General features: G+C 47.1%; 1 protein-coding gene across 13 annotated transcripts in view; it reads left to right on the forward strand.

The window, feature by feature from the left end:
* Positions 1-12,537, forward strand: part of mbnl1 (muscleblind-like splicing regulator 1) — a 347,533-nt gene that overhangs the window by 273,262 nt on the left and 61,734 nt on the right. For all 13 annotated transcript variants that reach the window (XM_038815110.1, XM_038815097.1, XM_038815101.1 and 10 more), the window contains exons 5-6: positions 1,956-1,994; positions 5,584-5,778. In XM_038815110.1, coding sequence (XP_038671038.1) covers positions 1,956-1,994; positions 5,584-5,778 — 234 coding nt within the window. The remainder of the gene's footprint in view (positions 1-1,955; positions 1,995-5,583; positions 5,779-12,537) is intronic.

Raw genomic sequence — 12,537 nt, forward strand, 5'->3', positions numbered from 1 at the left:
ATTCCCACCATTGCCTTAAGAAAGAAACACTTGCCATTAATTAGCCTTAGTACGTCCCAATTTAATTGTCAACCCATGGGCAGCCTTCTTCGTGTTATCGTGCTTGTTATGTCAGCGAATGTGGCAGCTCTATTTGCATAGTAAGATCCCACCAGCAACAAGGAAACTATTGAGTATTTCTGGAGGAATGAGCACCAGGGACAGGCTCTTTAAATCATGTTTCAGACCTGCTGCAGGTGGATACACACACCTCCCTCTCCCCCGTCCCCAACTCCTTCAGGACAAGCTGGAGGGGCCACTTTCCATTCTTTGCTCAGCTGGACTTGGCTGGAACTTCTGGCTCGACAACAATTGCAATTTATATTTACGCGGTGCCTTAAATGCGGGAAGATGTTCCAAGGTGTTTAAGAGGAGCGTTTGTGTGGACTCAGATGATCTCAGCTCCTGGGAATGGGCAGGTGGGCTACGGAGGAGAGGGAAATGAGCGGGTGGGTGGGGGCAAAGAGGGGGTGTGGGGCAGCCTCAGCTTGATTCCCCCCCCCTCGCCCAGCCACCCTTCCAAACTATTATCATCAGTTGCAAAGCGTGCACATTTAGACATTGGGTAAGAAGGTGATTGTGCCGACCCTGCTATTTACTAAGCTAACCAGCAGCCATTGTTAGGCACAAGACGGCTTTTCTGGGCAAGGCGAACCTAACCGGGGAACTATAGCTCAGCAGGAATCAGTGAGGGCAGAATTCCGAACATAAGTGGAGGAACCTACAGCTGTCAATTCACCATAAACCACATTTTCTGAAGTTGAATGGCATAAATGTTAATATTAAGGAGCAAACATTTCTGAATGTTTAGACTGCAAAAGTGTTTTCAGCCTGTATACAGTAGTTCTTCCTCACAGTAGCATGTGACCTATTTCTGTACATGTATGTAGGTCTTTATGTCTCTATACATTGCCCCCACCTTCAATCCCTGATATTCACATGTTATTTTCTCCCCCTCTCTTTAGGTTCAGCTGAGCCGAGCACAATTTTCTGACTGAACATTTGGGGGTCAGTGATGGGCTCCCAACTTTCTGCCCAGTGCCTGACGGCACCAGGTGCCGAGGGAGCGGCAGCAGTTCACTGGCCAACTGATTTAGCCTCCCTCCTGCTCTCTCACTGGTGATGGGGAGGTGAGCAGATGGAAACATAATTCAGCTCAGCACTCGCCCAAGGAGTCATCACGTGAAACCGGGAGATCAGCTGCCCTGTGATCGGTCACGCTGCTCTTGCGGTGCCGCGTGCTTCTGGGCCAGTGGCACTGGGGCAATGGGGCCCCTTCTCAGAGCGCACAAACGGCACCTCATTGTGCCACCAGGTGGCAGCCTCATCAAACCTTCTCCGTGTATCCAAGGAGGCGTGTCACCAAACAGCCCCTGTCCCTGCTCACCATCACCCACTCACCCTACCCCTGCTCCCACGCCTCAATAAGAGAGCGGGAGGTACACTAGATTACAATGATGTATGCTCTGTTTCAGTGTGAAGGTTTAAACCTGGCACGGAAAGGAAAACCATCTGTTTCTGTTGGTTGCCTGAGGTGACCAGCCCCCATCCATTCGGGAAAGAGCAAACATATTCCCACCAAGTGGAACTAAAACTCTAGCCTCATTCTGCGATATGGAAATGGAACATTGTAGTGGAGCTCTTGGGAGTTGAGGTGCATTTTTCGGACAGTGTAAGAGAAGCACTACTCTGCCCCTAATCATTGCCCCTACCTCATCTGAGAGTGCTCTGCTTCTAGTACTGAGGGTAATAATTGGACATGATTTCCCAGAGCTGATGCACTTCCTATTGAGTGAGTGCAAGGTCACAAACGTGTCATGCCGTAGCGAGCATGCTCAGTAGAGATCAGTGTGCTGTTGTAAGCAGGGAAAACTCACTTTCAGCAATACCCATTTGTTCTTCTGATGTGTTGGCAGATGGCGGATGGTGGACAGCGAGGGTGGTGGTTTAACGAGGTAAATACGCTGGGATGGAAGTCAATTCTACCCATTATTTTTGTATCGGTACAAAGGCTGGGTGGGCAAAGGGAACTGAAAGTAGTCCAACGGGAGATCTTTCATTCGTGGTAACAAAATGATACCTTCACGCCAGCCGGAGTTTAGTCACATTGGAAGAACGCACAGAAAGAGTCCATTCAGCCCATCATGTTCATGCCAGCTCTTGAAAAGAGCTACCCATATACTCCCGCTACCTTGTTCTTTCCCCATAACTCTTCAATTTGTTTTCTTTCATCCATCTATCCATCCACATCCATTCTGATCATTACTATAGAATGTGCTTCCACCATAGTTTCAGGCAGCACATTCCAGATTATAACACTTCGTTGAGTAACAATAATTCTCCTTCCCTCCACTGTGGGTCTGTTGCCAATGATCTTAAATCTGTATTCCATCGTTGCTAACCTCCTGTCCGGGGAAACAATATCTCCCAATCGATTCTCTCAGAGCCCCTGACAATGTTGAAAACAAGCATTTCCTAACTATGATATCAAGGGCAGAACAAACATCGGGGCTTTTTTGATTAACTAAATCAAGCATTTAGAGCAGGGGTGGGCAAACTTTTCCGTGCAAGGGCCACATTCAGAAATTCACAATTTTAAAGGGCCGCATAGTATATTAAGTAAAATAATTACTTCACCCGGTTATGATTCTGGGCGCCTCATATAGAACATAGAACAGTACAGCACAGAACAGGCCCTTCGGCCCTCGATGTTGTGCCGAGCAATGATCACCCTACTCAAGTCAACGTATCCACCCTATACCAGTAAGTAACCCAACAGCCCCCCCATTAACCTTAAAAAAATAATTAAAAATTAAAAAAAAAAAAAAATTCTTTTTTTTTAATGACTTGGTGGGCCGCATAAAGACCTTTGCCGGGCCGCATGCGGCCCGCGGGCCATAGTTTGCCCACCCCTGATTTAGAGGATTCAAAACCACATTTTGTCACATATGATTTTTTACAGCTGCATTGTAGATGGATTGGTGGCAGAAAGAGGCAGATTTCTGGAAATGTTGGACTTGCTGTTGAAGTAAATTGGATGCAAGTCATTAGTATTCCAAAGTGCTGATATGAATAATAATTGCAAAAAAAAAATTTCATTAGATTATTCCATTCGAATGACAATTAATTGCAATCATATAGTATGTCCCAATGATAATTTTATTGGTTAGATTTTCCTGTAAGAATATAAGAATGTAAGAACTAGGAGCAGAAGAAGGCCATTCAGCCTAATAAATTTGTTCCACTATTCAGTAAGATGCTGGGTGATCTTTTACCTCAGCTCCATCTTCCCAATCTATCCCGTATTCTGAATTCTCTTATTATCCACAAACCTGGAATACACTGAACAATTGGGCATCTCTCAGCTTTCTTTTCACTGTACACTAACCTAGGTTGCACATTATTCTTCCCCACATCCCTCTCTATCTTCAACTACCTCTGTGCAGTAAACCCCCCACCCTCCCCAGCCAGACTGGTGTCAGCAGTTGCTCAGCCCCTCAGTCCTATTGGTCATTTGTAAGCCTAGATTGAGAGTTTGGCTGGGTGGGCGTCGGGCCTGACGCCGGCTTTCTCTCTTTGCACAGGGACTCTGCACTGAGGCTGATTTCTGTGTCTGGCCTCCGGTGAGAAACAGGGCGGTGCACGGTGCTGTCCTCATTGTTGCCCCAGTGACCAGCACAGGCCAGGAGCTAAACCAGTTTTCCTTCCCATGCTGTTGAATTCAGTATTGCTTCAAAGGGTGGGAATTGCCCATTGAGATCCATAGAATCCATACCGGGCCCATCGAGTCTGCACCGACTCGCTGAAAGGAGCTTCATTGGCCCAATCCCCCACCCTATCCCCGTAGCCCCGCAACCCTACCTAAGCTGCAAACCTTTAGACACTAAGGGGTAGTTTAGCATGGCCAATTCACCTACTCTGCACATCTTTGAACTGTGGGAGGAAACCTGCACAGATATGGGAAGAAAGGCTCACATTGATTTTCAACTTTGCTTTTTTTCCCCCTTTCACTGTTTGGAAACACCTGTCCCATCTACCTATCTTTGACAAGTTGAGTAGGATCGTCCATTTTCCCTGATTGGAGAATCAGGCACAACTAGTTTCTGGACAATCCATAAGATCATAAGACGTGGGAGCAGAGCTGATCTGATAATCCTCAACTCTACTTTCCCACCTAATCCCCATAACCCTTGATTCCTTTACTGATGAAAAATCTGACAATTCAGTCTTGAACATGCTTAACGACCCAACCCCCACCGCTCTCTGCGGTAAAGAATTCCACAGATTCACTACCCTCTGAGAGAAGAAACTCCTCCTCATCTCTGTCTTAAATGGGCGACCCCTTACTTTGAAGATTATGCTCTCTGGTCCTAGACTCTCCCACACAGGGAAATAACCTCTGAGCATCTATCCAGTCAAGTGACTGAGAATCCTTTATGTCTCAATAACGTTGCCTCTGGGTTGTGTCACTCCAAACCAAGGATAATCTGGCCATATCTCCTCTCACCCCATTGTCACAGCCAAACAGGAAATCTATCCGGCCCAAGATGGGCTTTTCTGTTTTTGTAATGTCATGCTTCATAAACATGCCATTCGCTCAACTGATGCCATTCCCTCCTTAAAGGTCGAAGGACATTCAAGGCATTCTCTTAATCATAATTCCTGAGAGAGGTAACAACATTGACGAAACTGCCAAGAATCCCCAAAACCCATCATTTCTTCCAGATAAAATACACCAAACATTTCTGTTCTGGGGTTAGGGAAAGAGCTATCCCATTAGTCTAATTTCCCTGCTCTTTTTCCATAGCCCTAAAAAGACTAGCATGTCCTGAACAACATATATATATTAAAGAATTGTAGAATGATACAGTGCAAACAGAGGTCATTCAGTTTTTGTTTTAGATCTTTGCGAGAGCTTCAGATTTCAACCCCCTCCTTTTTCCCCAAAGCCCTGAAAAATTTCCCCATTTGAAGTATTACATTTTGAAAGTTACCACTGAATCTGCTTCATGTCATCCTTTCAGAGAGTGCATTCCAGATCCTAGCAACTCATTAAAAAAGAAAATTAATAATAATATTGCTTCTGGTTCCTTTGCCAATTACTTTACATCTGGATCCTCTGGTTAGTGACCATTCTGCCACTGGAAACAGTCTCTCCTTATTTACACTTCCAAAGACCTTGCAGGTTTTGAACACCTCTGCCAGATATTCCCTTAACCTTCCCGGCTCGATGGAAAACCTTCTTCACTCACTCCATATAACCAAAGCCCTTGGTCCCTGGTAGCAGTCTAGTGAATCTCCTCAGTGCCATTTCCGAGGCCTTGGTGCAGAGGAGAGGCCACAGTACTCCAGCTGGGGCCTAACCTGTAAACTACTCACTCGCTTGCTGTCTCCAGTGGACATGTACACGGCTAGGCTGCAGACTGTGAAACCAATTTACTGTGGATGTTCGGGTATAGTCCACAAATTAACTGTGCAGAAATTATGACCATTTGATGACTACTTGCTGATTGAACCTTTGTTTCCACCCTTTCTGCCTTTCAGCCAATGTTCTCCGTCGCACCAGGCCTAGCGGCAAATCCCAACGCAGCCTTCAACCCCTACCTGGGGCCTGTCTCCCCAAACATGGTACCTGCTGAGATTCTACCCAGTGCACCGATGCTAGTAACGGGGAATCACGGCGTCCCGGTCCACACCGCAGCTGCAGCACAGAAGCTGATGCGAACTGACCGTCTGGAGGTGAGCTGGGAGCCTCTTTTTTTTTCATTCGTCAACGCCAAGGACTCTTGGTGCTTTACACTGCGTGAAACCACTGTCAATGTGCACTGGCCGTTTTGTGATTGGGCACTGCAATTGGTCACAGAAAATTGAAATCATCGGAACCAATTAGTTAGCGCTGGGAAAATCCATTTGGCCTATTTTTCCTGGACTAATAAGAGCAACACTGCGATGCCCCAGGAATCAGCAAAATAAACTCCCCTTTCGGATTATTGATAAAATGGAAGGTTGGTTCGATGATGTCAATTAGGCAGCTCTGTGCTTTGATCCATGCTCAGCACAAATTGATTATGGCTGTTCAAGCACATTTCAGCTAAGCATTATTTTATGGGTCAATAAGAGTGACACTGGATTGCCCTGGGGTAACAAAACAAGAATGGGCATAACTTTCCCACATGGGTCCCCAGCAATACAATAAAGAAAGTGACTTAGAACTTGAGAACATGTTGCGCACCAGTGATGACAAACACATTAAAGTTTTGGAAAAATCCACTCTGGCACCTGTTTTAACAACATTTTGTGGCAACATTCTCCCTGTGTCTCCGTGGGTTTCCTCCGGGTGCTCCGGTTTCCTCCCACAATCCAAAGAAGTTCAGGTTAGGTGGGTTAGCAATACTAAATTGCCCCTAAGCGTCCAAAGATTGGGTGGTGTTACGGAGGTAGGGTGGGAGATTGAGCCTAGGTAGGGTGGTCTTTCATAGGGCCGGTGCAGCCTCGATGGGCCGAATGGCCTCCTTCTACACTGTAGAGATTGTATGAATAGGAGAGGAAATTTGCGCAAGAATATTAGTGTTTTCCTAATTTTTGTTGAATATTAAAATTCCAACCCCTCGGTTACTTGACAGCTTGGAGAATGTGTCTCCTCATTACATACTGAACCAAGGTTATCTGTGTGCCTGGCGAGTTAGTTGTGGCTGAGTGCTTATCTTTCTTCTCTGAAGTCAGAAGATTAGGAGTTCATGGCTCACTTGAGCACAAAATTGTAGACTGACACTCCAGTACTGGTACTGAGAGAGTGCGGCAATGACTTTCTGATGAATTCTTAAGCCAAGTCCCTGTCTGCTCTATCAGTTGGATGGAAAATAACAAAATGGTGCTACTTCAAAAAAGGAAGTGGGCGGAGTTCCCTCCAATGATTTGGCCAACATTGTACCCTCAATCAAGAATATGGGGGGGGGGGGGGGATCCGGCCGTGGGGGGAGGGGGGGAATGGTGGCCTGACCCGCGATCGGGGCCCACCAATCTGCGGGCGGGCCTGTGCCGTGGGTACTCCTTCCTTCCGCGCCGGCCCCTGTAGGGCTTTGCCATGGCCGGCGCGGAGAAGACACCCCCCTGCGCATGCGCCAGAATACGCTGCCGGTCTGCGCATCGCTAAACCACAGTGGCAGTTCTGGGCATGCGCTAACTCGCACAGTCCCTTCAGCGCCGGTTGGGACGGCGCCAACCCCTCCGGTGCCGGCCTAGCCCCCGGATGGCGCAACTTCCGGTTTGCCCGACGCCGGAGTGGTTCGCAACGTTCTTGGCGCTGGCGTCGGGCCAATTTGCCGATTGCGGTGAATCCCGCCCAAAGTTATCATTATCGCATTGATGTTTGTGGGGGGGTTTGGTGTATTTTTCTTCTTCTTTCTTGGCATCACTGAAAATGTCAGCATTTATTACCCACCCCTAATTGCCCTTAAACTGAGAGATTTGCGAGGCTATTTCAGAGGGCAGTTAGGAGTCAACCATAGTTCTGTAGTCTGGAGTCACATACGGGCCAGGCTGGATAAGGATGGCAGATTTCCTTCAGTAAGCAAGGTTGGTTTTACAACAGTTGACAATAGCTTCACGGTCACCATTACAGAGCTTTCAATTCCGGATTTTATTAGTTAACTTCAAACTCCAGCAGTTGATGAGGTGGGATTCGAACCCATGCCCCCAGAGCATTAGCCTGGACCTCTGGATTATTAAGCCTAAATCTTCTGGTCTCACCCGTCGTGGGCGTAATGGAGGGTTGGACCAAGAATTCGGCGGACAAGCAAAAGTTCCATTGACCTCGGGTGGAAATTTCTAGTCCCAGAGTGGGCGGGACTGGAAACCCCCATCCCTAGTCTGGTGAAACTACCATGGCGTCGCCACCACCTCCCTGTGAACAATATGTATATTGTATGGAATATAAAGGGTTAACAATTTGATGTTAATACTTCTCACTACCAGATGGCGATAAGGAGCAGTCATCTAATTATCATGTGACTCCAGGGATTCTGGGAGAAGGTGTTTAGGTGTGAGATAGATTAGTTACATAGTGTAGAGTTCTGTAGTTAGAGTACTCGTATAGTCTAATTTATAACTTATACCTTGTGACTTGTTCAAATCTTATTTAAGTGATGTAAATAAATCAGCTTTATTCATTTACTTAACTTGGATGTTTCCAGTTAACACTACATTCTTAAGACATTCTGATAAACACAACAGAGAACATCACACTCCCCAAATTGATTGCTACATTTCATACAATGACTACAATTCAAACGTACTTTATAGGCTGTCCAGTGCTTTGTGGTAACCCAAGGTCTTGAAAGATGCTATATAAATCTTCTTTTCAACATTTCAAGTAATTAGCAGCTTTTAAGTTTTTGAATTGTGGAGGTTCCCTCCAATCTAATGGCCACCAAGTAATGATTCTCAGTATGACCACAGCGCAAGACCACAAGACTTTAAAAAAAATAAATTTAGAGTACCCAATTCAATTTTTCCAATTAAGGGGCAATTTAGCGTGGCCAATCCACCTACTCTGCACATCTTTGGGTTGTGGGGGTGAAACTCACGCAAACACGGGGAGAATGTGCAAACTCCATACGGACAGTGACCAGAGCCGAGATCGAACTTGGGACCTCGGCGCTGTGAGGCAGCAGTGCTAACCACTGCACCACCATGCTGCACCACAAGACTTAAATAGCTTTAATTTCCTGACAACAGCTGAAAGAGCAGTATATTGTACCGGGGAACTGTCAAATCGGTATTAACTCACAACCTTGAGGATTTGTGTGACTGAAGCGGGGTAGAGGAGGAGTTTTTTTTTAACGGGGGAGTTGTTAACATTTGAAATGTACTGCTCGAAAAGTTGGTGGAAGCAGATTGAACAGTGGTTAGCACTGCTGTCTCACAGCTCTCCGGTTTCCTCCCAAAGTCCAAAGATGTCCAAAGACCTCCCACCCGAGGTCAATGGAACTTTTGCTTGTCCGCCGCGGTAAATTTCCCCCTAGTGTCCAAAAAGGTCAGGTGGGGCTATTGGGTTACGGGGATAGGGTAGAGGCATGGGCCTAGTAGGGTGCTCTTTCCAGGTGCCAGTGCTGACTCGATGGGCTAAATGGCCTCCTTCCGCATTGTAAACTCTATGATTCTATGAAGAGCAATTTTCAAACGGCAACTAGATAAGTAGCTGAGACAGATCAAAGACTTTTACAGGAAAAGAGAATATTAGCTGGGCTAATTGGACAGCCCTTTCACAGAGCCAGAACAGGCAGGATGGGCGAAATATTCTCCTTCTGTGCAGTAAAATCCTTTGATTCTAGCGCTCTGCAGTGTGAACTCATATGGTCACAGTGACAGATGAATGTGAATCTAATCTATTGAACTGATGCTGCCTGAGGGCAGGTCACAGCCCTCTTCCGCTTTCTGTAAGACCTAACGATCAGTACCTGTGACACTATGAGCGCAATCAGACAAGTTGATTGATTTTGCATGGTGGACACAGTGCTGCTGCCCTCACAGCGCCAGGGAGCCGGGTACAATTCCAGCCTCGGGTGACTGTCTGCGGAGTTTGCACTTTCTCCGCGTGTCTGCTGGTACGGGAATCGAACCGTGCTGCTGGCCTGCTTGGTCTGCTTTAAAAGCCAGCGATTTAGCTCAGTGAGCTAAACCAGCCCCTTGCCCTCAGTACCCAAAAACGTTAGCTTGGATTACGGGGATAGGGTGGAGGCGTGGGTTTAAGTAGGGTGCTCTTTCCAGGGGCCTGTGCAGACCCGATGGGCCGAATGGCTTCCTTCTGCACTGGAAATAAATTCTATGAAAGCTGGCTGAATGTTGCTCGACCTCAAAATTCCGCTACCTGCCTACTCGTTATGCAGAACACAGCCTCTCTCTTCGGAGATGTGCTGCTGCCTGATTGTTGAGTGTATTCATGGCAGAGATCAATAGATTTCTGAACGGTGAAGGAATCAAGAGGACTGGGCGGGAAAGTACGAAAGGTCAACGATGGTGGGGGCAGTTTCAAGGGGGACCTAGGGTCCCCTCCTGCAGCTATTCCCTATGTTCAAATATGAAAGGGAGTTACTGTTTTATAACACTCCTCACATCCTCGCAATCTACTTCACAGCAAAGTGGAGGGTCTTTGAAATGTAACTGCTCTGAACAAAAACTGTGTCAAGCAATCTGTGCACATCAAGCCCCCACAAACATCAATGGGCTAAGTGACCACGTAACCTGCTTCAGCAGTGAAGCTGAGGGATAAATGTTGGTTAGAGCACAGGGAGAGCTTCTCTACTCTTTCTGACAGATTGTCACGGAATCGTTTCTGTGCACCCGTGTAGACAGCCAGGGCCTCAGATTAATGTTTCATCGAGGAGAAGGTACCGTCGACGGAGCATCACTCCCTCAGACATGCACTGAATTGTCAGTCTAACAGGTGTGCATGCTCGGGTCCCGGGAGTGGAATTTTACCCGACAACCAAGGGCAGGCATGGTAGCACAGTTGCTTCACAGCTCCAGGGTCCCGGGCTTGATTCCCGTCTTGGGTCACCGTCTATGCGGAGTCTGCACGTTCTCCCCTTGTCTGCGTGGGTTTCCTCCGGGTGCTCCGGTTTCCTCCCACAGTCCAAAGATGTGCAGGTTGGGTGGATTGGCCATGCTAATTTGCTCCTCAGTGTCCAAAAGGTTAGGTATGGTTACTGGGTTACAGGGATAGGGTGGAGGCCTGGGCTTAAGTAGCATGCTCTTTCCAAGGGCCGGTGCAGGCTCGATGGGCCAAATAACAAAGAACAAAGAAAAGTACAGCACAGGAACAGGCCCTCCAAGCCCATGGCGACCATGCTGCCCAACTAAACTACAATCTTCTACACTTCCTGGGTCTGTATCCCTCTATTCCCATCCTATTCATGTATTTGTCAAGATGCCCCTTAAATGTCACTATCGTCCCTGCTTCCACCACCTCCTCCGGCAGCGAGTTCCACTACCCTCTGTGTAAAATACTTGCCTCGTATATCTACTCTAAACCTTGCCACTCGTACCTTAAACTTATGCCCCCTAGTAATTGACCCCTCTACCCTGGGGAAAAGCCTCTGACTAGCCCCTCATAAATTTGTCGACCTCTATCAGGTCGCCCCCTCAACCTCCGTCGTTCCAGTGAGAACAAACCAAGTTTATTCAACCGTTCCTCATAGCTAATGCCCTCCATACCAGGGAACATCCTGGTAAATCTCTTCTGCACCCTCTCTAAAGCCTCCACATTCTTCTGGTAGTGTGGCGACCAGAATTGAACACTATACTCCAAGTGTGGCCTAACTAAGGTTCTATACAGCTGCAACATGACTTGCCAATTCTTATACTCAATGACCCCGGCCAACGAAGGCAAGCATGCCGTATGCCTTCTTGACTACCTTCTCCACCTGTATTGCCCCTTTCAGTGACCTGTGGACCTGTACGCCTAGATCTCTCTGATTGTCAATACTATTGAGGGTTCTACCATTCACTGTATATTCCCTACCTGCATTAGACCTTCCAAAATGCATTACCTCACATTTGTCCGGATTAAACTCCATCTACCATCTCTCCGCCCAAATCTCCAAACGATCTAAATCCAGCTGTATCCTCTGACAGTCCTCATCGCTATCCACAATTCCACCAACCTTTGTGGTCATCTGCAAACTTACTAATAAGACCAGTTACATTTTACTCCAAATCATTTGTATAAACTACGAACAGCAAAGATCCCAGCAGTGATCCCTGCGGAACACCACTAGTCACAGCCCTCCAATTAGAAAAACACCCTTCCATTGCTACTCTCTGCCTTCTATGGCCTAGCCAGTTCTGTATCCACCTTGCCAGCTTACCCCTGACCCTGTGTGACTTCACCTTTTGTACCAGTCTACCATGAGGACCTTGTCAAAGGCCTTACTGAAGTCCATATAGACAACATCCACTGCCCTCCCTGCATCAATCATCTTTGTAACCTCTTCGAAAAACTCTGTCAAGTTAGTGAGACATGACCTCCCCTTTACAAAACCATGCTGCCTCTCACTAATACGTCCATTTGCTTCCAAATGGGAGTAGATCCTGTCCCGAATTCTCTCCAGTAATTTCCCTACCACTGACGTAATGCTCACCGGCCTGCAGTTCCCTGGATTATCCTTGCTACCCTTCTTAAACAAAGGAACAACATTGGCTATTCTCCAGTCCTCCGGGACATCACCTGAAGACAGTGAGGATCCAAAGATTTTTGTCAAGGCCTCAGCAATTTCCTCTCTAGCCTCCTTCAGTATTCTGGGGTAGATCCCATCAGGCCTTGGGGACTTATCTACCGTAATATTTTTCAAGATGCCCAACACCTCGTCTTTTTGGATCTCAATGTGACCCAGGCTACCTACACACCCTTCTCCAGACTCAACTTCCACCAATTCCTTCTCTTTGGTGAATACTGATGCAAAGCATTCATTTAGTACCTCACCCATTTCCTCTGGCTCC

The sequence above is a fragment of the Scyliorhinus canicula genome, chromosome 13, assembly GCF_902713615.1.
Source record: "Scyliorhinus canicula chromosome 13, sScyCan1.1, whole genome shotgun sequence".
NCBI classification, from domain to species: domain Eukaryota; kingdom Metazoa; phylum Chordata; class Chondrichthyes; order Carcharhiniformes; family Scyliorhinidae; genus Scyliorhinus; species Scyliorhinus canicula.